This window comes from Peromyscus eremicus, chromosome 4 (genome assembly GCF_949786415.1).
Source record: "Peromyscus eremicus chromosome 4, PerEre_H2_v1, whole genome shotgun sequence".
Taxonomy (NCBI): domain Eukaryota; kingdom Metazoa; phylum Chordata; class Mammalia; order Rodentia; family Cricetidae; genus Peromyscus; species Peromyscus eremicus.
The window spans coordinates 143228387-143253967 of NC_081419.1; the positions used below are offsets into that span (position 1 = coordinate 143228387).

The 25581-nt window shown below is 47.0% G+C and overlaps 1 protein-coding gene across 2 annotated transcripts in view; it reads left to right on the plus strand.

The window, feature by feature from the left end:
- Window positions 1–8914: 8914 nt before the first annotated feature.
- Window positions 8915–25581, plus strand: part of Tshz2 (teashirt zinc finger homeobox 2) — a 456244-nt gene continuing 439577 nt past the window's right edge. For both annotated transcript variants that reach the window (XM_059261977.1, XM_059261978.1), the window contains exon 1: window positions 8915–9713. In XM_059261977.1, coding sequence (XP_059117960.1) covers window positions 9674–9713 — 40 coding nt within the window. In that variant the 5' untranslated portion in view covers window positions 8915–9673. The remainder of the gene's footprint in view (window positions 9714–25581) is intronic.

Here is a 25581-nt window from a genome sequence, read left to right on the forward strand (position 1 = left end):
CAGGATCCTCTGTAAGCCCCCAAGAATCCAATGATATAATTATCATATTTCAGACATGAGAATTCTGATCAGCCTCTCCCTCCAAATTAAATAACAATGCCCAAATATAAGTAGCTAAGTATGTTTAAATCCGATCTCCCAGTGATCCTGTGTCCTGGGATGTGTGGTGGCAACCCACCTCGTGTTTAAGGACTTCCATGTAAGTGTCAGAGTGCATGCTTTGTTTTCTTCAAAAGCTGAAGTTGCAGTACTAAAGAGTTCTGCTCCACAGTCACATGGGTACAACTACAGAGAAGAGGAAAGGAGTCTCTGTCCCCAGGTGAGCAAGTGTGGGCCAGAAAAAGAGCCAACGAAATACAAGAATAAAATGACTTAGAAGCAGGGCTTAATGCTTGATTATAAAGGACAGCCCTGAACAAGACTGTAGCCTGCAAAGGTATAGTTGGAGTATGGGCCATGCAGGTACGTGTCACAGATGTTTACTGGAGTCCCACCATGTGCCTCACCCAAGGCTGGCCGGTGGGACTGCTGGAGTAACTGGCCACCATCCTGTCATCACCCCCTGGAGGCTCACAGGCTGGGAGATTCCTCCAGGTGAAGACATTCCTTCAGTATCAGTAGAACTACTACAGGCCAGCATCCATGGCCCTTGAACCTACAAGGTGAGCCAGGAGCAGGGCTAGATTACAGCTGGCCAACAGAGTTGACAAACACCCCAGCTCTCTCGGCCTTGAGGAAGGACTATTTGAAAGCTGGGGTCTGTCCATGGTCTCAGTTCCTCCGGCTCTCCTCCAGGACCCTGCCCTGTCTGCCCCGCATTACTTCCCCGCTTTCCTTATTTTCCGGCTCCCTCCCTGGAGCCAGCTGTCTATCAATATCTCTCACATGTGCTCTTTGCAGGGAAATCTTTAGTTCTAAGTCCCCAGATCTTTCTTTTGGGGAAACCAGATGAAGACTAAGGTTCAAGCCTTATAGAAAGAGGGTCTGGGGCAGCCTTCCAACTGCTCACTCACTTTAAGCTGGGTTGTGTAGCCTCTGTTGGGTGGCCCAACAGTGCCTGAGGGAAAAAGACAAGCTGTATTGTTGGGTGAACACGGCATTCAGGAGCAGACACTTTGACATAATCCCAGCAAGCAATGGGGTAGAATCTCATGAAATGTTAAGGACAATGGGATGCTTAATGCCCTAATCATAATAGATAAGACATGCTGTGGATAAGACAGAAAGGTGTTCTCAGAGAGAATTATATCATTCTCTATTTGCTTCGAGACGTTGAGGGGCACCGTTGGGCACATGGTTCTAATGAGTCCTGGGAGTGGAGCTTAAAACACACTTGACGTGGCGTACCCTACACTGGGGCCTGGGACTTATAAAGGCTGCCAGTCACATGGCTGCCAAGCTGCACTGATCCTTACAGTCACTTAGTGTCTCTCTGCGGCTAATGAACTCCAGCAATGGGTGAGTGTGAGCCAGAGCCTTGCTCCGGATTCCTCAGGTTCAGCAACAAAACGCTGTCACCTGCTCTAAGCAACCAACTCCATGGTAGAAACGTGACACAAAATGTCACAGTTCCGTGTGCCCAGCCTGCCCACTCAGCAATCATCCTGTTTAAGACATATATAATGCTTAATTTCGGTTGCAGAACATCCTGCATGTACTGAATCACAATAGTTTAAAACAAAAAGAACCCGAGAACTTCAGGGGTTTTCTTCTTAGAAGCAAGTCTGCGGAGCTACAGACTTTACTATTAACTCTCCCTCTTCTTGTTTACTTTCGCTTTTCATGTTGGGGGACACTGAGAATCAATTCCAGGGCCCACATTCGAGGCAGGTATGTTCCCACTGTATTCTCAGTCCCCGGGGTTGTTTGTTTTTTGTTTGAGACAAAGTCACACTCAAGTGACCCAGGCTGGCCTTGAACTCACTCTGTAGCTCAGACTGGCCTTGGATTTGTGTTGCAGGTCAGTGCCATCAGGCCCGTGACTGTCATTTGAGCAAACGATTTCTAGTGGAGTAGGTATTTTAGGATGTACGTTAGTATTTGTGAGTGGCTGGAAGAGTGAAATTAGAAGTCTGCTTTCTGACAGGGTTCCTCTGTGGTGGAATCTACCCTCCGCCCCACAGCCTTTCCACTTCCCTCTCCCTGACTGGCTCTCTGTACCTCAGCACTGACGGGGCACCCTTTCTTCTCTGAAGGCCAGAGTCTCTTCCTACTTGAGGCCCCTGTTCCAGGTGGGCTTCCTCTGTCTTCAGTGTAATGGCTGCCTTTCCAGAGACTCTTTCTGTCCTCCGAACCCTGGTATGAGACATGATCCGGCCTTGTTCTCTAACCCACTGAACTCGGGTTTTCTTCCTATCTGTGGCCCAGTGTCCTCTTCGTCTGACTGTCCAGGAGAGCATGAATCCACACCAGGTATCATAGGAGGGAGGGAGATTTCCACCTGAATGCTTTCACAAGATACTGGGGGATGAGGGGTCTTGGTGGGCTAAAGGACACAAGGAAAAGGCGATGCATTATAGCCTCTGGGGTGGAACCAGAAGGTGTGCTGACCCCCAGACTTCACCACTATTGAAGGACCAGGGAGCTTAACAAAATCCTGCTGGGTGGCTGGGTTCCATCCCCAGAGGCAGATGGATGGCTTTAGGGTAAGCTCTGGACATTGGTGTTTTGTTTTTTCTTTAATTACTAAGTTGTTATAGTATGCAGCAAAGTTGGAGAATATTGCTTCTTCATGCTTGAAGCATCATATACATACACAGAAATGCATAAAGCAAAGTATAAAAAGAGTTAATTTCCTGAGAGTAAGCACTGTGATAACCAGGACACTAGTTAGAAATGCCACCCCACCCCCACCCACCCAGGAGCCTTTTATGCCCACTTCCTAGCTATGATCTTGATGTCCAAGCATAAGTCAGTCTCTTCTGCTGAATACGTACACGCAAGACAAGCTTGACTTCTAGGATATGCATTTAGGAAGGCTTTCTGGAAGAGATGACATTTACAGGAAAGTGTGATGGTTGGTGATGGAGTGATATCTGCCACAGAAGAGGCAGCCAGGCCACCATGGACCGTAGCTGATTCAGACTATGCCAACTCGCCTGAAGTGTGTAGGGGAACTTTCCTCGCCGACGTGCTTAGCTACTATTTAGACATGCTACCACTTTTCCCTCCCTTTCCCTGACACGGGACTGTAGTTAGAGATTACAGGTGATTCAAGCCCATTAGAGCAGAGGATGATAAACAGTGAAGTACATGAAGGGGACATGAGGTGGAAGAGGAAGAGGGTGAGGTCCCAAAGCGGTGATGTCTCTGGGTTAGAGGAGAGAGACACAGCGTATTGGAAAGACGAATTCTGCTGGAGGGAGGAGTGAGGGCAGAAGCCTGTGCAGCAGGCTTGGTGACCACAGTGTCTCCCAAGCCACCACCCCATGTCCGGACAGGGCATGGCCCAGTGTGAGGTAGGTGCTCAGCAAATGCTTACATCTACTGCATTGCCTTGGAGCTCAGGAGTGAGAGAGTCACGGGGAGAAAGGTATCAGAAGCATCCCCTCACCGTGACAGGGCTGACAGGGCCTTTGCAGGCTTCCTGGAGTCTACCCGGAAGACCTTGTAACCCACCTGGACCAGATGCTCCCTCCTTTGTACTGGAAAACTTCCCATACATGACTCACCTCTTACAAAGCTGTGCTTTTGAATGAAAAAGGCACACATGCCTTGGCACCAGATTGGAATTACCTGGGGACTTTTAAATTTTTCTGATTTTCTGGCGTACTCTAGATCTAATATATTAAGTCTGGGGTGTGACCTGGGTTTCTGTATCTTCAAATGATGATGATGATGAGGAGGAGGAGGAGGAGGAGGAGGAGGAGGAGGAGGAAGAGGAGGATGATAAAAATGCCCAGGTAATTCTGATATTCACCAGGGGTGAGAACAGCTCTTGTGGGGGCAGAGGTTGAGTCATGCCCATCCGTTCATGTCCTTACTGATCCTTCAGTCTGAGCATTAGATCCCAGAAAGCCGAATTCCTCAGACTTAAACCCAGCATCAGTGAAAGACATTGGCTCTTGAGAGATGTTTCCCAGGTGCTGGGGTGTGTATTAGGAAATTTCTACAACACTTGTGTTTCTTGCTTTTCCTGCCCTTGTGAGAACTACAGGAAGGAAAGATTTACCTGGACTCCTGATTTAAGGGAATTGTGTTCATTATGGTAGAGAAGGTGTAGTAGCATTCACAGCGGCTGGAGTGACTTCCGTCCCTGGCAGAGGGGTGGTGGACAAGTTGCTCACATCTTGTTGGACGAGGACACAGAGAGTGTGTCTGGGACTAGAAGAGAGGCCAAGTCCTAGCACTCTTCTATGCCAGCTAGTTAGATCCCCAAAGTTCCATGTTTTCAGGACAGCCCCACCGCCGGGGGACCAGGGTGAGGCACATGGAGTGTGGGAGCATTTTGCACTTAACTGTAACAAACATCTTTTTCATATTTTGCTATGTGTGCCTCCATCTGAACCACAGGTACTATTTCTTGTTCCTTACGTATATGAAGTTTTTAAACCTAGCTAAGCATGTGTTTTCAGATAACCACTGTAAATACAACACAGTGTCTTTCACTGGTGTAGAAGGCGCTCCTCCATTTGAGCAAATCAAGCCACTCTGTGAAAGTTCAGCTAAACTCACTGTCTGTCATTCCCTAAGCTTTCCAGCCCGAATTCGGCAGCATCGGGGTTAAGAATGGAAGTTGGTCAGGTGGGGACATGGTTCCACGGGTAAAGTACTTGTCAGGAAGTATAAAGGCAGGGGTTTAGTCATCGAGAGCACAGGTAAATGCCTGGTGGGTGTGGCAGCCCACCTGTAATTCTTGTTCTCAGAGGGCGGAGGCAGGGCATCCCCAGAGAAAGCCGAACAGCTAGCCTGGCCTATGTTGGCAAGCTCTGTACTGCATTGAGAGACTCTGCCTAAATGAATAAGGTAGACAGCCACCATGGAGGACCCCTGTTGTTACATGCACACATATACACGGGAACATGCGCACATCCGCATGCACATCAGACACAGACCCAGAAAACAAAAAAATAAAAGAATCGATGGTAGCAGGTGTCAGGCCTAAGAGAAACAGGTGTTAAATGGAGACGTCTCCAGAAGAAAGGGGATTAAAAGAGGAATCCGTTTCTCCTGGTGTGGTGCAGAAATGCATTCCCTTTTAAACTCTGCCGTGTCCGCACTACTCAGGGCCATCTGAGTGCTATCGCAGTCTGCCTCTCACTGCCACAGACAGCATCTTCATTGTTGATGACTAAGCACAGCACTCGGTATTAGTAGCAGTTGGGGGGGGGGGATACAACTCAATGAAAGAACATTCCAGAAGCGAGGCCCAGAGACATGCTGGAAACTGCCAGAAGGGAGATACAGTGAGTGGAACTACAAAGAATCTCCGTTGATAACACAAACCTCTGAAGGCTGGAAGAGGGTAGAGGTGTCTGAGAAGTCAGGAAAGGATCCAGGAGGATGGCTGTGGCCCAGGGTCCTGGACTTATCTGTTCCAAGGGTGAGACACACACACACACACACACACACACATGCACACACGCATACTGAGTTCCCTTTTCTGTTGTCCCCTGGTATTTCAGATGTTATTGCAATAGGTTTTTGGTAGTGCATCCTTACGTGTACACCTTTCCAGCTTGCTTCTCTGTTGTGATAAGCACTATGACCAAAAACAACTTGCAGCTTACTGTCCATCCTCGAGAGAAGCCATGGAAAAAGACTGGAACACCAACCAAAGCAGAGGCCATAGACGCTGCTTACTGGCTTGTTCAGCTGCCTTTCTTATGCAGCTTAAGGCCACGTGCCTAGGGATAGCACCGCCCATGGTGGACTGGGCCCTTCCTACATCAATTAGCAAATAAGAAAATGCCTCATAGACACAGTCGCCAGCCAGTCTGATTTGGGCAACTCTTCAGTTGAGGTTCCCAGGTGACACTAAATTCGTGTCAAGTTGACAGCTGAAGCCAACTAGGACAACATCCTGGCATCCCCTATTTTTAGGGCAATGCCTTGCACCCCTAATGCATACTACAGAAACTTGTCCAATGATGCCTTCAACATAATACTAGTCCAGAGAAGATGGCAAATTCATAGTGAACTCTTATAGCTTCCTCCACCCAAGTCTGTGCCTCCTAGTCCCCAGACTGTAGTACTGTGTACACTACAGTGAATTCACAAGTTCAGGACTTCCTGAGTGTATTCTGGGAAACCATAGTTGATGACTCTTGGCTAACATTGTCAACTATGATAATGCAGGATTTTCTGCCTCAGTCGCCAAGAGCTAGGCTGGGTGGGGTCAGGTGGTGAGGGGTGAATACTACCTGGGTGATTTAAGCCAGGTGATGTTATATCTCGTACTACATGTGTAACGTGGAGACTCGTGTGGGGCTGTTGAACATGACTAACTGGCACTTTATACGCAGTGACAATAACATCACTTAGTGCTGATGGGCAGGACCGGGTGAGCTACGTTTCCTGTGGCCTCAAAGAACTGCTGCAAAAGACTGGTCTGAACTAGTTGTAGTTAGTAATTGTCCATGAGGAAGAGTCAGGGTGGCTAGAGGAACATGTGGAAACATTCGAGGTCCCATTGGTTAGGCCTCATTACCAGTGGATACGTGGCGGGGTGGAGCAAGGAGCCCGATGAGATTCCTTTACAGTGGCCGGAAGAGCAACATGGCTGCTGTTCCCCTCTGCTCAACTGTATCCCTGTTAAAGCACGCTTTGGTCTTCAAGTCGGCGATATTCGCTTTGTCTGACTCCTGAGGAAAAGAGAGTGGGCGGTTCTCAGGCCAGAGTCTGTTCAACGTCGACTCCAGAACCAGGCCCGCTTCCCATCTAGGAAGTCCAAGGGGGTAGTCTCCAAGCAGGGGACAGTTTGGCCCCAGAGGAGACTGGGCAATGTCTGTGAAAAGGTTTGTCATCAGAGCAGAAGGGAGGGCTTGGCATCTGGAGCTCGAGATGTTGCCAAGCAAACATCCCACATTGCGCTGGACCACGCTCATCTCCGGCAAAGCAGTGTGTGGCCCAACAGAGAGGGCCGTAAAACCTGCTTGTGGGGTACCAAGGTGAGTGCATCCTCATGAGGGCACTAGGGGAGGGTTGCTAGGAAGCAGGAACTTCCGGTGTTGTTTAGCACAGCTATATCGAGTCCCCTTTTCACCCTACTTCCTCCTTGTCCAAGGTTAGAACTTGTCTTGGACTTTCCCCTGCAGCAACACTTGGTGATCATCCTTCCTTCTTCAAACTCCAGACTCAAGCTAGCCCTAGTGGCAGAGGCCTATCACTCCAGCTATCCAGAAAGCTAAAACAAGAAGATCCCAAGTTCAAAGACCTACCTCAGAATGAGTTCAAGGACAGCCTGAGTAACCAAGGGAGAACTCTGTCTCAAAACAAAGGAGTGAAAAGAGAGCTGGAGACCCAGCTCTGCTTGCCTGGCTTGTATGATGCCCTGAGTTCAGTGCCCAGGACCAGGTTCATTGTGACCCTACCTCTACCTCCTTTCGTGGCCTTCTTACTCGTCACTGACTTTCTACCTCATTGGAAGGAGAGCTCTTCAGGACAGGGGTCAGGGTCATCCTATTCACCAGTGGGTCTGCAACATCACAGTGCCTGCTCTATAGTGGTACCCAGTGATGGAATTTCATCTACTACGGACTGTGGGCACTCTTTCAGCCCCAGCACTACACTCAGTTTTAATCAGGCCAGACCACTCTGACCACGACAGGCTTCCTTTTCGTTCATTGAACAACTATTGGGTGGCGGGGGTGGGAGGTGGGGGGTTGTAATATGTTTTGCACTTTGCCACCCTTGAGAGTAGAAAAAGACAAAGGAAGCCGCACCTCCTTAGAACTTACAGTCTAGCGAGATCACAGGCAATTGTCCACAAGGAAAGATGTGCATGGCATCCACCTCTTTGACAAGCCCGATCAGGGGAAATAAAATAGAGGAATGCATACGTCAAATTTTCAGAAAGGTAGACCTCTGGGAGGTAACTGGACACCAAGGGGCAAGTTGTTTAAGGTGTCATTTTCCTGCCCCTTTATAAACATGCACAGAGTCCAGATTTACCCATTCTCTGTCCCTGCTGTGACTGTAAAACAGGTATACTGTAGGTGCTCAATAAATATTGAAAGGAAACAGTGAAGAAGTGGTTAGCTGTCCAGGAGGCAGAAGTTTAAAAAAAAAAAAATCCTGCTAGTTCCAAGAAGGTGGAAGGACAGTGCTATGAACTTAAAGAATTGAAAGTAGGTTATCTGCAGGGGACAGGTTGGGACTGGATGTGGTCCCAACCTCTTGTCTGTCCCCAAGCAAACCTAGGTTCTCCCTCCTTAATAAGAGCCTGCTTCTAACTCTGCCAGAGCCTCACCCCTTCCTTCCCACTCTCATCTCCTTCCCTTTCCCCTTCTCATCTTCCTCCTGGAGGGGCATCTAGACTGGGTGGGCACCCCATTGCCCCAGCGAGGAGGAGGGTGGCTCCAGGCTGCATCCCCAAAGGCAGGGTCTCCTCCCCTCAGCTCCTCTCCCAGGCAGGACACTGTCCCTTTAATAGACTCCCTCTGCCTGGCGCTCTGCGGCTGGGGAGTAAATTTCTCCCTGTCATCAGGTCGCAGGGAGAAGAGGAGGAGTTTGTTAATGTTCAGTTTGTTCAGCGGGGATCGATGTTTGCTGGCATCGCCTTGCCCTGTCTTGTGTGTGTGTGTGTGTGTGTGTGTGTGTGTGTGTGTGTGTGTGCCTGTGTGTGTGAGAGAGCGCGAGAGCGTGTGTGAGTGTGTGTGTATGTGTGTGTGCCCGTGCGCGTATGTGTGTGTGGGGGTGAGTGTGTGTATGTGTGTGTGTGTGTGTTTGTGTGTGAGCGAGAGTGCTCGTGTGTGTGTGTGTGTGTGTGTGTGTGTGTGTGTGTGAGTGAATTCCAGATTTTCTGTCTTTCCCAAACCCGCTCCTGTCCTCTCGCATATCACTCACAGACTGGGATCTGACAGCAGCGACAAACCTACAGTGAGTGATCTCTCCCCAGCGCGAATCCGCCATCAAGATCAGGGACGAGGAGGAGGAGGAAGAAGAGGAAGAGGAGGAGGAAGAGGAGGAGAAGGAGGAGGAGAAGGAGGAGGTGGAGGAAGAGGAGGAAGAGGAGGAGGAGGGAAATAGAAGGAAGAAGAGGAAAAAGAAGAAACCCACTGTCTTCCCAGGATTGTTTTCCCCCCTTATCTTTACGCGCGAGTGTGCGCGTGGCGCGTGTGCGCCCCTCGTCCCTGCCATCTGAACCCCGTCTTGGATGTTTAATAAAGAAATCAAGTGTCTCACCAGTCACCAAAAAAAAACCAGCAAAAAGCAAAACCAAAAAAAGAGAAAAAAAAATCCAAAAGCAAAAACAAAAAGAGAGAGGGGGAAAAAACCCAAACAAACAAACAAGGCAGAACCAACCTCCACTTGCAAGCAGCAGGCACAAACCGCCTATCTGCCACCCAGAGAGGGGGTCTCTGGCCCCGCGCTGGAGCGCTGGCAAGGGGATCGTCAGGGGGACAGAGGCCGAGTGACGTCCTAGGAGCCACAGAAAGACGAGCGAGACTGCGGCCCCCGCGCGCGGCTCGGGGCTGGGGCGCCAGAAGTGAGACTGGAGCTGAGTAGAGAGATGCCAAGGAGGAAACAGCAGGCACCCAAGCGGGCTGCAGGTAAGAGATGGCTCCGCTCCGGGTGCCCGGCCCCGAGCCCGGCGCACAGCGGCTCGCCCTGCGCACAGCGGCTCGCCCGCCCTCCTGGCCCGGGGCTGGCGGGGACGCCACCCCCTGGCGCTTTCAAGAGGGTTAGCTTGCGGGTACCCTCTTCAACACCCCATCCTGATCTCCCCAATCCTCCCCTCTCCAGGATGCCTCTGGGTGGTGGCAGGGAAGCTGTCCCACCAAACCTTCCTCGCTTCAACTTTTCCTCCCTCCACCCTCTACCCCACCCCTAACTTTTTCTTCCAGTCTGGCTTCTTGCCTCTGGAGCCAAAGTTGGATTGTGGATTTGGGGTGCAAGGAAGGGAGAGGACCCCCGTCCCCACTTCTCATCCCTCTGAGAGGTCAGTGCTGGCGGCTTCTGGCCTCCAGGGACAGAGTCTCCGGTCGCTGGGGCTCAGGGCTAGCAAGTGAGAGGCGCGTCCAAGCCGGGTGCTGTATGCAGGCTGGCTTTGGGGCTGTGAGCCATGAGGGTGTAGCTTTGGTCGCCAAGGTGCAAAAGGCACCCCCGGAAATGAGTGAAGCTTTGAATGTATTTTCTAAAAGGATTCACTGTTTATAGAAATCTAATCATCCCTTCTCCTTTTTTCAAGGGGGGGGGGCACCCCACAGAAATTTAAACAGCTTTGGATTTTCTTTGCCAGAGAGAACGTTGGAAACTTTTCCTCTAGATTGCCACCACAGGAGCTGTCCCGTGGAATTCTTTCTTGCAGGGACCCTCACCCTAAAGATCTGAACAGGTTAATAGATCCCTGCTTCAGATCTTCAGACGGTTTTTTTTTTTCCTTTTGGGTTGCTTAATTGCTTTCTTAATAGTATGCTGGGGTTTTGTTTCTCGGAATTGTAAGAGGAAAGTTCATTTTTCTCCTTCCAGACCCACCCACTGAAAAATCAGCTTTCCACTCGATTGCTAGTTTTGATTTGACATTTGATTGATCACCTGTCATCTCCCTGCCTTTGATCTATTCATTCTGATATATATCAATAAATCACTCACCATGGTAACTCGGAGTGCCAGTGACGCAAGCTTTGCCCTCTATATTCAGAGAGAGACAGGCACAATCATTATCTTGTTGGCTTTTAATGTGGGTGTTTTTTATTTCTTTGTGTCCTTTAGTTGATCAGGGCTTTAGCAAAAAGCTTAAGTTTTATCTGCTCCCCCCCCCCCCCTTGCTGACTTTTCTCTCCTACGTTGCTCGGCATGGGTAAGACTGATCAAGCGACCCACCAATACATTTTATTCTGTTCCAACTTGAGTCAAACATGGGGAGAAGTTCCCAGGACACTTGAGTAAACTTTGCGGAGTCACCATGAGAAGAGGTCTGAACTGATTAGGAATCTGGGGAAAATGGATATGTGTGTGTGTCTGAACATGCTGGCTACCAAGTTCATAATCCTTCATCACTGCCTGCTTCCAGCCCAAAGAACAATACATATGCTTCAGAATGTCCACTGTTTCCTTCCCTCTTGAGTGCAGAATCGCTTCCGTAGCCATGTGTAGGTTGCTTTGAGTTGCTATAAAGCTTCCATTCATGCATTTTCAATTGTTTTTATAAGAGCAAAATAATGAAAATAGCCTTAGCAACATATACATTTACAACTTGTCTAGGCAGGGGGTGTTCTTTTCTCAACTGTGGCTACCTCTTTTGAAAACAATAGCTCTCTTATTTAATTTAATTTTATTTTTTAACTTACATTGCTTTGCTCTCTGGTCATGTGAGGGTGTGTGACGGCCTTCGAGACTTCAGAGGAGTCAGTCTGCTGCATCTAATGCTGGAAACATAAGTTCAAGTGTAGCTGGATTATCAGAGATAACATCCTTATTGTTTGTTGTCCTGAAAGAGAGCCCTGGGCTGTCGTCCAGCCAGAACGATACTGCCCTGAAAACTACTGTGTTGTTGTTTTTTCCCTCCCTTCCTGTAGTTCCGGTAAAGGCCATCAACAACTAGGCAGTAATTTAAATTACCAGAATGACTGGACATGTCTCCTTTCACAAGCTCATTACAAAAAGTGCCTTGCTCAGAATTGCTCTCCTTTAATTATAATTACCCACTGATCAATGACAATCCAGGTGTGCAGAAGATGACGCTGCTGTATCACATTATTTAAATTAGATCCTTGCACTATGCTGGGGTCTATTGGTGCCAGCTACTCTTTTTATTGTTGTAGTAGTAGTAGTTTGTGTGTGTGTGTGTGTGTGTGTGTGTGTGTGTGTGTGTGTGTGTGTAGTAGAAACTTGTGATTGTACTTTCAGTTTTCTGGCCGATTGGATTCTCAGTGTCTTTGCAAGTCTGTCCCCATGATTCTCATTACGTTCCCTGGAAGAAGCAGAAATCCTTTTTGAGCTGAGAGGGGGTAATTCATTTCAAACACAGTGAGTTCCCCTGCTTCACAGTATTTATTTTTCATATATTAATAAGGTGGGTTGTTTTTCCTGTGATGTTTCTTCTGCTCATCCGAGCTCACCAATGCCCCACTCTGTTTTAGGATGAGCGAAAGAAAGTTAGCTGAGCTCCTTCAGCCAGTTACCATGCAGGGAATGGGGAAAGCGCCTCTCAGGCTCTGGCTATGCTAACTTTTATCACTGCTTAAAATTAAATACAATGCACAACTGTAAGTGATTACTCTTGTGGACTCATGTTGAAAGCTTGATTCCGCGTTTGATTAATGAATAATAGAAGATAGAAAAAGCCTGGGAGTGAATCAGGGCCGAAGCTCTCCTGGAACTCTTTCTCCAAATAACTCTTCCAGGCTGTTAAATGTCTTTCTATGATTCGGTTTAAGGGTGATATTTCAAGAAATCAGTGGCTGCACTTCCTACTAAAGCAGGTATCTAGATAGAGCCCACAGGGTGGTATGCTAAGTGATGGAGAATGTTCATCTTTATTTCTTAGATTCCTCGCACTTCAGTGTGTGTAGTGGGGGATATATGAGGAAGGCGATTCTCTTTAAGAAAACGGCTAAGAGAGAAGATTTCTCTCAGAAATATTATTGGTCCTCACTTTCTGAAGCTTTGCTCTTCCACGGTGCTGGGACCTGAGGCCAGGAGAAAGTTTGCAAAGCAGCTTGAGCACCCAGTATCGTGTATGTATGTGTGGGTGTGCTCGGCTCACCCTCCTAATGATCCGTCTAGTTCACCATTAAAACGCATCTGCTTTTACCTGAATCTTCAGGAATCTGCCTTGGCATCTTTCCCCCTTGTTCATTTTTAGGGAAGATAAAAAAGACGATGGCAGAAAAGCTACACAAAAAGAAACTGTCTTGATGCCTTTGCACTTTATGGGACGCAGAGTGCTTGGGGTTTTGTTTTGCTTTTTTTTTTTTAAATTGCAGACTCGTTCTCAAGTGTTTCTTTTCTCACAACCTTGCCCGTGTGGTCCGAATACACGCATAGTAGAGATTTTATTTCAGCACTCTATACTATTATTTTTATAGTAATGCCCGCCAGTTGCAATGAGGTATGGAATCTTGTGTAATCATGTCTCTGTGAATATATAACATGCCCATAAGTTATATCTCCCTGCCTCTGCTCACCTCAAGCCATTCTGTGCTTCTTTCTTGCAGGCTAATGGTAGCTTCTGATGATCCAGTTTTGTGGTTGTTTTTTTTTTTGTTGTTTTGTTTTGTTTTTTTGTGGGGAGTCTGGCATCAGAGAGCAACTCCCTCAATTTATTTTGTTTATTGAATGCGGAGATGAATAATGCAGATTTTGTTTTCATGGGTGTCCTTGTGTAGCAGTAAACATTAGACTATTAGCAATCATTACTTAAAAGTTGCAATTTGCACCTTAATGGCACAGGTTATTTACATGGGAAACACATTCAGCAGGGGCAGTTCTGAGCACTTCAGGGGAGTGCGAATAGCCCAGAGATCTCTTTTTCTACTTCTGGATAGTCCTGTCTCTGAATTGACGGGTGAAGTCCGAGAAATTCCAACTACCACATAGGAGCAGGAACCAGTGGCCGTAAGTGAAGTTTGCCTTTCATTTACTGGCAAGCAGGGTGAGACAGGAGAGAAAAGGAACCCGGAATGTCTCTGACCCTGGTTTTCTCTGTTTGCTTAGACATCCATCAGAAAAGCAAGTTCACATCTTAAACACTTAAATGTCCCATGCTGTAGATACATCTCCATGCTTCCCAGAACGGTAACGGTATGGTTTTAAGACAAGGACACCTCCCCCCCCACACACACACACACACCCCAGCCCACAGGGCTTCAGCAATAGGAACTCTTAGCTTCTTGTTATTTAAAGCAGATCTCAGACTAGAGAGGCCAGGTGCCTAGAAATGCCTTTGCCCTTGCAGTGTTTGGGGTTGGGATTGATTCTTTACGTGGTCCTTTCTCCAGTCAGCTTCTGCTCTCCTTCTCCTACCTCTCAGCTCACCCTTAAAGACCCAGATTGAATAGGACATTTCAAAAGTGCATTTGTTTTAGGCATTTATTGATTTCATTTTTAATCTGCCATATCAGGACATAATTTATTAACCCTGCTCAGAAGATGGCAAGTGGCAGGACTCCGGGGCAGAAAGGGAAGGAGGGAACGCTGGGGAACTTTCGATAGTGAAATCACTGAGGCTTGTTGGGGGGGGGGGTTTAGATGCTTGAGGCTACGTTTGGGGAGGGTAAAAACATTTCTCAGAAATACTCTACTGTTCTTACTCCTCCAATTTGTGTTTCTTGTTGCTCCCAACCAGCTCAGTTCTTCTTGCTGCCTTTGGGGAAACTTCACCTAGGCATCTTTAGATTTGGCCCTCAAGTATCTTGACTGTTGTCACTTTCTCTAGGAGTGGAACAGGCCTTATCTCACCCCTGCTGACTTCCCATTGGGGAGTGGATTTGGGGGGGACACTTTCCAAATGGATAATGCCAAGTTTGTCTGGGTTGGTCTGCTTCTCTTGCTAGGGCTTGGGAATGGAGCTCTGCTGAGCAGTCTTAGAGAGAGACTTGAGCTGGCATTATTTAAGGCCTTGGTGATGAAGCTGCTCTGCCCACTCCTGCAACTGAGCTTTGGAAAATCAGCCAAGGAAACAACCTGGGCTCTGTTCCTGTTTGCACTGGGTCTGCAATCAGCTGGTGCGAGGTGAATATCCAAAGTGCAGCTTCCTCTCCATGTGTGAGGACCGTCCATGCACTTACCGATAATTTGGGAGGACTCTAGCCACGGAGGTAGCACCTGCATCTGTCCAGGTTCCCTAGAGAAACAAGACTCACCTCCCAAATTCTGTATTAAGACCAGGCATACACGGAGTGTCATTTTCACTGGATGCAAAGTCAGTTGGAAATACATTAAACTAGCAGAGAGTGTCTTGCTTCACTTCCCCAAAGCCGTGCTTTTTCATTACGTATTTAATTACAATCAAATTGAATGACTTTTAGGGAAAAAAATATCACAGTGATATTAAAAGATGCTTGGCACACAAATAAATGTATTGCTTCTCAGGTTGAGAACACGGCTGTATCTTTATTTCTTTGAGTGGGATTTATTTTAAATTCTGAATGTTGAGATGAAAATGGGATTCGTTTTATTCTGCTGTCTTTAATCAGAGTTCAAATTCCACCTTAGCCTCTGTTAACACCGGGAGCGGATCGTGTAGTTATTTTTTCAGTAATTTGTAACAATTGGAAAAAACCCCACTATTTTACATTTCATACATTCTGCTTAATGTTAGAGGTTTTGGGGTGACCTTTGGCAAGCCCTGAAGGGCCTTAGTCATTCTACCCACATTTAAGAAATCACCCACCCTTTAGGAGTGCTGGCTTGATGATCAGGATACTGCATTAAGAGAAAAAACAAAGCACTGCATACTGACAAGATTATTTCATAGAGTATTGTTATTTCTAGACTTAGAATTTTATCTTTCCACCCCCCCACCCCCACCTTTGACTTTTTAATCGTGGAGAGTTTCTTGGGTGCAGGTGCAGGCATAGCATTGAAAATGGATCTCAGAGTTCACCCACCAAGCCATTAGGAAATGTTGATGAAAATGAGAGCCTTCAGAGCCCGACAGCCCCACTGCTGGGCTCTGTGAGCAAATCAGACAGCACCCTTGTGCACACACACACAGGGCTTGCCTCGGAGTTGAACATTCATCAGGGTCACCTTTAGCATGCGGCTCTGTCCCCACCGCTCATTTGTCTGAAGGACCCTTACCAGACACAGGAGAGAGAGTGCTGAGCTGCAGGTGGGAGCCACTGACACATTTGTTTCCAAAGCAAACTCCGTGCCTGAGAGGACTAAACACTGCAGATATCTCTGAAAATCATTAACATGGCCGTCTGGAATGTCCAGCTGTTGGCGCTCTCAATCTTCCACACTTTCTATATGGGGGGGGGGGGTCCCTCCTGAGTATCCTGAAATATTCCAAGGTGCCAAAGTCATTCCTAAAATTATTTGAAATTTTAGAAATCAAAATGCAAGAGGCCTTGGCTTACTAAGCCTATTAGTGATATATAGCGGTTCTGTTTTTCTTTGCTGAGTAACAAGGAAATACACAATGCAGAAGTTTTAGTACTAATGAGCTCAGAGAAATTACACAGGGGAAAAAAAATTACCTGGATCAGATTTGAAAGCATTTGCTTTGAATTCTGCTTGTGAATAAGAGTTATCTTCTCACCTGTCTCATTTAAAAAACAAAACAGAGCAACAACAAAAAAAAAACCCAACCAAGTCCCCCACCCCACCCCCCAAAAAATACCAGATTCAGTGTCCCCATACTGACTCTCCCAAGCAGGAACAGTGTCTAGGACTTTTTACTCCTCTATGGATGTACAAAGGCATCAGGATATCCAAGTGCACATCCCCTCTCAGATAACCAAATGTGGACATGCAAACCAAACGCAGCCACGGAGAAGCTGTAAAAGCTAGCTAGCTCCAGGTTTGCAGCGGAAAACTTCAGTGGACTGTAAGGGGACATCATGGCAGGGTACCGATGCCTCTCCTTGCAGATAACATGTCTTGAAGCGGGAAGGCTTTTTTAAGTAGGTTTCTACCTCTCTTATATCTATCTGCAAAGACTGATTTAAATGAGAGGCCACAGTGTCCATTTCAGCTACAGGGAGGGCCCTGTGTCTCCATGAAGCTACCAGACACCAGGGTGGGCTTAGAAACCAGAAACACACACACAAATGAAAGGAAAACACCCTGCAATTTCCGTTAGTACAAAAATGAAGACCAGCGAGCTAAATAGTAAAGGGCTTTCAGAATAGAGTAAATCCCCCAAACCACCCAAGAGTCTCCTTACAGCCACATCGAAGCCATTTCTATGGAGATTATACAGTTTCGCTATTAAGGTGAGAGAAAGCAGTTATTGTTTCTAGGGAAAATGGTTAGGGAAGGCAGGAGGAGGTTTAAGGAGGAAAGAGAGGAGACTTGGCAGCTGCCGATCTGTTTCTAGTGAATTTCCAAGAAGCTTCCCCCAGTGCTGCACTGTATCATGAAAGACTCCACGGAATCTGGTGACATGGGAGACACACAAATGAGACAGAGGGTCAAGGTTGTCCACAGGGAATAAACGACTTTGGTAAGCAAGAGCTACAGCAGATAAATATTTCTGTAGAAACTGCGTGCGGCTTACTTTAAATCACTTCAATTTATCAGATCCTTGGAATTTTCTGTGTATTTAGGAGTCTTCCCGCTTCCCCTCCAGGGAGATATGAATAGCTGTTGGGCTAAGACAATGCCGTAGAGAAGAGTTAAATCTATTCTGCTCGCATTGCCTCTTGGTAGAGGAGAAATGGCAGAATAAAGGCTCTCCATGTGTTTTACATCGGCGTTGCCTCTGGCTATTTTCCTTTATTAGAAAGTTGGGTACGTTGCCTTGCGCATCCTCTCATGTTCCTCTTGAGATTTGATTTTCAAATCTGGATGGAGTGGTGGAGAAGGAGGAGGTGACTGGGTTCTGGAAGTTGCTTTTTGCTGTGTCGATCCATGCTGAGATCTCCAGGTCTGTTTCTTGTGGGTGGGGTTAACTTAGCAGGCAGCTCTCATTTCTACCTCTACTTGCTAATCTATAAAATGGGACAATCATATATTTGCTTATGTCCCAAACTTGTTGAGAGTATTATATAAACACGGAGTGAGAAAGTGCTCAGAAACTACTGGAAACAAATGGATTTGAAGAAATATAGTCTCGTCACTCTATATAGCCAGGACAGGTCACATTATGCCGAAGGAAGATGAGAAGACATTTCCTGATTATCAGAGGCTCAAGGATCTTAGGGATCAAAAGAAATTAGACATGGGTATTTTTAAAGGATTTTATTTTTAGTTATGTGCATACGTCTATAAGGAAGAGTACAGGTGCGTACACAAGGGAATGCTGGTGCCAGAGGAACCAGAAGAGGGTGTCACATTCCCTGGAGCTGGAGTTAGAGGCAGCTGTAAGTCACCCAGTGTAGGTGCTGGGAATAGAAGTCTGGGTCCTCTGCAAGAGCAGTGTGTTCTGGTAAATGTGGAACCTTGTCGCCAGCCCTGAGACATGGGTGCTTTTTGACTCTTAAAAACGGAAGTTTGGGGGCTAAAGAGATAGCTTGGGGGTTAAGAGCACTCACTGCCCTTGGCAAGCACCAGAGTTGGCTTCCAGGTTGCTCACAGCTGCCCAGAACCCCACTCTTGGAGGATCTGATACCTCTGCCTCCTGAGGGCATCTCTACTCACATGCACACACCCCTACACAGACACATAATAAATAATTTAAAAGAAAAAACAGAACTTCAGTAGCTGGGTAGATCTTAGCCTGAGGCACACTCGCTCAAGCTGGTCTACTTAGAACTCAGCACCAGTTCAAAAAGAAAAATTATTTCAGGAGGAATAATATTTATTATGGGCTCAACTGTGACTACGGAAGTGATGTCATCTGCCACCTTGTGAGTGAGTATGGTACCCCAGGTGCTGTACCGAGTGCTTCATATATCACCCTCCATTTCCTTAGACAGCAGCTGACTTTTGAATTCCTACTATGCGCCTGACCTTGTTCTAGCAGCTGGGACCTAGGGGCTGAGTAAGATCTTTCCCATCCCTGGAGATTCCTGCTCCATTTCAGGGGGATTGGAGAACATACAAATACAAACGAGAAAATCATTTTTCATGAAAAAGTCATTTCCATGCAGAAAAGTGTTCTGCAATGCTATCTGTGTTGTGAAAGGGAAGTTATGCAAGTAGGAATTGGAATGGCGTGCCTGTGGGAGGCCAAGTGATGTCTTGTGGAGGAAGGGAGGGGACGTGAGCAACGTCTTATTTCTTACAAATCCCCATGGACAAGAAGTCGTGACAGTCCCTGTTCCCTGCCTGACTGGGACCTACCGGACCTAGATCAAGCCATGGCTAATCTGGAGTGGAAAGCCAGCTCCCTGTGCCTCTGAGGCCTCTACAGTTCATCTACTGTGGAAGCTTGAGTAGACCGGCCATGGTGACGTGTCAAAAATGGATGTTTGGCTCCTCCTTATGCCCCCTACACCTGTGGTGATGGTTACGCATGGGGAAGGGGCAGTCAAGAGCATTGCCAGAAAAGCCTGTCTTTAGTGGTGTCTCCAAACGGCATCTCCAGGTCATCCACTGTCACACATGCAGAGGGTCTCAGTGTTCTTTCCAGTGTGTAATCCTGCACACATGCACTCCTCATGCATTTAGCAAATAATGACGACACACCCAGTGCCATGTGTTACTCTCAGCACTAACAGTGGCAGAAGGTAAAACATTGGAGACAGAAAACTCCCTGTCCTCACACAGATATTGTTGACAGTGAAACCAGGGAGGGAATGCACCGATGAATATCCAATACGATGTCGAATAGCTGGGCATGGAGTGGGAATTTACATTCACCCCAGGCAGAAGAAGTGCCATGGGCCTGAGGCCATGGACATGCATGTATGTATGAAGAGTATAATTCGTAGGAGGCCATGGTGTCTACATGGTAAGGATGAGGGAGACTGACAGGAAACGAGGCAGGAGAGTAGGCTGATTTGGTAGCAAGTCACAGGTGGCCTTCCCAGTTTAATTGTAGGAGAGACGGGATTCTGTTGGAGGCTTCAAGCAGAGAAGGGAGGTGATGAGACTGGGCTGTACTATCACAGAGTTGGTGATGTCACCTTCCAGGTATCAGTGGCCTCCCAAAGATGGTGACTGGTGCTTAGGGTGGCAAGAGCTGCTGGGGAGAAATACACATGCCTGCCTTTTATGGCTCTTATGGAGAGGGACCTTGCGGTGGGGGGGGGGGGGGTCAAGCCATTGCATTGGTGAGGCCGTTGGAAGATAGCTGTTCAGGACAACCAAAGCTGGGGTCCTGTGCCAGGCCCAGCCGACCGTGTGCTCGAAAGCAAGCTCCGTTACCAGGCTGCACATCGTCTTCTTCTGTCAAATGAAGACAAAAATATCGTTCACTTCACATATTAGCTGGGACTGTTAAGTGAGCTGATACAGGTAATTCTTTTGGTGAAGGTCCAGGGCTTACAGATCTTCTTGGGTAAATGAACCCTCCTCCTTCCCTTCCCCACCTCTGCACCCTCCTCCTCCTCCTTGTCTTCCTTACCCTCTTCTTCTCCACTTCCTTCCTTTCATATTTTCCGGGTCCCTCTCTTCCTCTTTCTCCTCTTCTTTTACTTCTCCCTCTTCCCCAAACTTTCTTTCTCTTCTCCTTCTTCCTCTTTTTCCTTCCTCCCTTTATCCTTTTGTAGGAATTCTGGGAGAAATCTAGGCGACTGAATTAGGCACTAACTAAACACTACTGAAGAACAAAGGGACTGAATGTACGGAAAGCCATACCCACTTCAGCGGTGTGCAACTTTGACCTCTGTCCCAGCTGTAACTTGTTACTGTATCAATTTGGGAAGTGTTAATGACGAGCAACTGCTTTTCATAATAAACATGTATTTTGTTCACCGTAGCTCCTCCTGCCCATTGTGGAGAAGCCATAGTGGCCATGGGTGTAAACACTGAATACCTGTCTGGTAAGGGTGCTTGCTCATGTGGAGATTTCTAGACCCCCTAGTTAAGCTGGATTAGGAATAGAGTGTGGAAGACAGGTGATTGGTGGGGATGGGGTGGAGAAGCCTCACTCCTGACCCCTGAGGTTCAGCATCTACACACATGCTCTCTGGGTGCCTTGCTGGCCCAGCCCCAGACACTCCCAGCTCCCTAGGACCAGTCAGCCTTGCCCATCCTCCACCAGGGAGCTGTTACTCACACACACACACACACACACACACACACACACACACACACACACCCCGCCCCAGGGTCCAGCGTTGCAGTGTTTAGGAGTTGTTAGAAGGCTACAGGCTGTTTCCTGGTCTCCCCTTTTTGATTGTCACCTCCAGGTGTGTGAGAGGAGAAAGAAGGTCTCTGAGCCTATCTAAAGGCAAAGAGACCCAGGGTTGGAGAACACAGGGAAGTGTTTGCTTCCTGCCTTAGACCTTACTTAGCAACTATGATTGCTCTGTATTAGGTTTGTGGAAGGTTCTGGAACTTCAAAGCAAACTGGCAAGGGGCCTGGCTTCTTAGAGCTTATGTTTGGTGCGAGGATGGTAAGGGATTAGGTGGGCCACCTACCCTGTGAAGTGGAACAGTGGAGTTTTCAGTGAAGAAAATGAAGAGAAGGTGAGGAGTTGAACGTGATGAGGGCAGGGTGAGCCGTTTGGAATAAGATGTCAGGAAGGAAATGACTCTTCACACCAAAGTGCCCCTGACACTAGGGCTGGATTGAAACAGCCATTGGATAAATAAACCTGGATGGGGGAGATGGTGTCAGGCACAGCACTAAGGCCAGGGCCAGGAGCTTTCTGGGAACAAGAGGAAGAGCCAGGAAGCCAGGGTGGGGGGCAGACGGACTACAGAGCTTCAGTGAGGAGCCCAAGTCCCTCCTGAGATGCAGCCCTTGGAGGGCACAGGGGAAGAGAAAAAGGCTAGATCTCAAACACACAAGCCATTCTACTGCCTTGCTGTTCACTGAGCACCAGGATGAGCACCAGGATGAGCACCAGGGAGCCCCCTGCATCATCCATTGGGTCAAAAGCTTTTGGTGACTTGGACCAGATGAGCGGTGAAGGAGACGGAGATTGATCCAACAGAAGAAAGCAGGACCACAGGTGGGGAGGGGCGAGTCAAAGAGGAGTCTATACCATACGCTGTTTGTGCCAAATAGATTGTTTTTATTTTATTAATGTGTTCTTTGGGTCTCTTTTGTTTCTCTCCTCTGTTCACTTATGAGGGTAGTACCGAAAATGGCCGTTTTGTACTTCCTAAAGTCAACACGACTATAGGAGTGAGGACAAAATGTTTGGAGCATTTCCTCTAGAATTGACTGTGCAGGGAAAGGCATCCCCCTTCTCCAAGCATGCTTCCCAAGGTCCTGGAATTGCATTCTCCTCTGCCTGCTTCTGCCCTGTCAGATAGTAGAGTGCTGGAGCACAGACAGATCGTGGAGTCAGTCTGGCATGGGCTCCATTTCCCACTAAGGCCACATCTCAGCCGTGTGACTTCAGGCACCTTTGTTTCCCAGAGTTTAGTTTCCTCATTAGCAACACAGACCGAATAAAACGATTCATCTCATTGGGATTTTATGAGCATTAATTGAGATTAATCAGATCATATGCTTAACACAGCACCCGGTACATAGTGGTCAATAAATTTGAGTCATAACATTAACAAGGTAATGATCTGACCCATGTCCTGAGTTCTTTATTGGCAGAAAAAGGGTAGTAAAGCCACCCTCTTGGGATTGTTGGGAGAAGTAAAGTAGTAATATTAACAAGGCACTTGGAACAGTACCTTGCACAAAGTAAGCACTCAATAAATGTTAAAGAATTCAAACCACCACAGTGATTCTGAACTTGTGATGGGTAGACATTATGTCCTGTTGCTTTTGTGTGCATAGGACCCAACACATAGTTGGTCCCCAATATCTTTTGTTTGAAAAGTGAATGCCCCTGACTTTGTTATTAGCAGTGAAAGCTGGGAAATAAAGGTGTGAAGGAAAAAGGTTATAGACCGCTAGCTCAAACAGTTGCCATACCATTGGAAGTTTCCTGCTGTGGGATGGTCTGTATGTCAAGTATGTTGCTGATTGGTCAATAAATAAAACACTGATTGGCCATTGGCTGGGCAGGAAGTGTAGGTGGGACAAGGAGGAGAATAAAGCTGGGAAGTGGAAGGCTGAGTCAGAGAGACACTGCCAGCCGCCATGATGACAAACAGCATGCGAAGATCCCGGTAAGCCACGAGCCATGTGGCAAGGTATAGATGAATGGAAATGAATTAATTTAAGCTGTAAGAACAGTTAGCAAGAAGCCTGCCACGGCCATACAGTTTGTAACCAATATAAGTCTCTGTGTTTATTTGGTTGGGTCTGAGTGGCTGTGGGACTGGCGGGTGTCAGAGATTTGCTTTGACTGTGGGCCAGTCAGGAAAACTCAAGCTACAGTTTCCCATAGCTGGATCCTTCCCACAAGTTGGTCAGGGTCAGTTAAGTCCACAGCTATTGGTGTGATGGTAGTTTTAAATGTCAACTTGCTACAACTGAGAATCACCTGCTAAGGCAGCCTCAATTAAGGAATTGTCTAGATCAGGTTAGTGTGTGGGCTTGTCTGTGAGGGATTGCCTTGACTGTTGACATAGGAAGACCCAGCCCATTGTGGGTGGCACCATCCCCTAGGCAGGGGTCCTAAACTATATATGACAGGGAAAAGCTAGATGGAAACAAGCAAGCAGGCAGCATTTGCTTATCTCTGCTTTTTACTGAGGACATGGTTTGACTAGCCATCTCAAACTCGTGCTGCTATAACTCCCCTGCAGTAGTAGACTCTTTGGCCTAGAATTAGAAGCCAAATAAGCTCCTCTCCCTTAAAACAGAGCAACAGAGAAAAAAACTAGAACAATGATAAAGGAAGCAAACCCATTGTTGACTATGATTTAACCCACTGTAGTCCTGCCTTGGGGCGGCACACCACTGGTGATGGTTTTAAGGTCACTAAGTAACACAGTGATGACAGTGTCCCCCTCTCAAAGACACCTCAACTTCCCATCACATCTAGAAGAAAGACCCACTTTGATATTCTCTCGTCTTTAGTGCCTCTCCCCTCCATGTTTATCAGAAAGAGTAGACCTCAGATTTAGCAAGAAACAGCTCACAATGGAAAATATGACATTATAATCTCAGGTTTTTGATTATATCCAGTGGCCATCAATTGATGACAAATGCTACCAATTTGCGTTGACTGTGGCTGGTAAATGACACAACCATCTTGTTTTGAAGTGGAATTATTTAAGTTAAAAAGGGTATCATTTCAAGGAAGCATGAAAAGAAATCTACATTAGTAGGTTGATATGTGAGAAGACCATCAGTGTCAGGATGTGGACAGAGCAAGGGGCTCAATGGAACCAGCTGTGAGGAAAGATTGCCAAGTCACAACCAGGTCCAGAAGCTGCCAGAGAGAGGCCTTCATTAAAACTTCAAAACACTTTGGAAACCGGAAGGAACCTCCTCCCCTCCCAGGATATCAGAAGGAAATTGAGAATGTCTTGGCTCTTACAGGAAGTTTTGAAAATATGGAAGGTCTGGCATCTGGAATAGAGCAAGGTTCTCAGCCTTTCTTGGAAGTGGTCTTCACATAGAGACCTGGTGAAAATATAGATTTTCAGACTCCCAGGAGAGTCTGGGGATTTAGAATCTGGGGATTCTGATGGCAAGGGATGGGAGGAAGCCCCTGGTCTAGAAGTCTACATGGAACACATCCACTACAGCTCTGAATTACAGGATATGGGATATGTATATGTATATATAATACATGACCACTATAGATATATAATATATATTATGGAAATATATCTATTGTTATTTCAGCTATATATGAATACATAATATGTAAATGTATGATTGCTATGCTCTATAATAAAAATGTAATATGTAAGTGTATACATGTATAAATGCTATTACCCTCTTTTGCCTCCTGTGTGTGTGTGTGTGTGTGTGTGTGTGTTGTAGTGGTACTCACCCTCAGCATTGTTGTCTCCCCCTTACCCTCCCTATACTATAGCAATTATGTTTTCAGAAATGTCAGTGACCACTGGGCAGTGGTGGCGCACGCCTTTAATCCCATCACTTGGGAGGCAGAAGCAGGCGGATCTCTGTGAGTTCAAGGCCAGTGTGGTCTACAGAGCGAGTTTTAGGACAGCCAAGGCTACACAAAAAAGTTCTATCTCAATGTGCGCCCCCCCTGCCAAAAAAAAATATCAGTGGCCAGTCTACTTTAACAGGGGAATGCATCTATTTATGTGGTTTGTTTGCCTGGCCACAGGACCTAACATCAGTACCCAGAGAACAACTTAGTTAGCAAGTGAAACTAATTGCTCAGGTATAGCTCAATGGTGGGGGCTGATCCAGCATGGATGAAACCCTGGGGTCCACCCTCAGCACCACACACAGAGGTGGGGGGAGAGGAAGGGAGGAGAAATGACAAGTCATTCTGTTAGTGTACAGAGAGGGCTTGGACTGCTAGGATCTGCTGGCCATGCAAATACCAGAAAAGACTTCTGCTCATGGCCCCACTTCTTTCATTTTCTGAAATTCTGAGGCAACTTTCTTGTTGCTGTTTATGTATTTCTTCATGCTTTCTTCAATTATCCCTCTTGAACCAGTGCCCTTCTCCGTCATCCTTCCCAGCAAGTGGACTTCTAAGTCCCTTTTACATTATAACACATAATATCTAATTATAAGTGATGATGTCTAACAGCCATTAGTGGAAGTGACAGAGATTGTGATGTGATTGTGACGAACATGACACTGGTGTATTTGTCATCATCACGGGGGCTGTTGTTCCCTGATGTCTACAT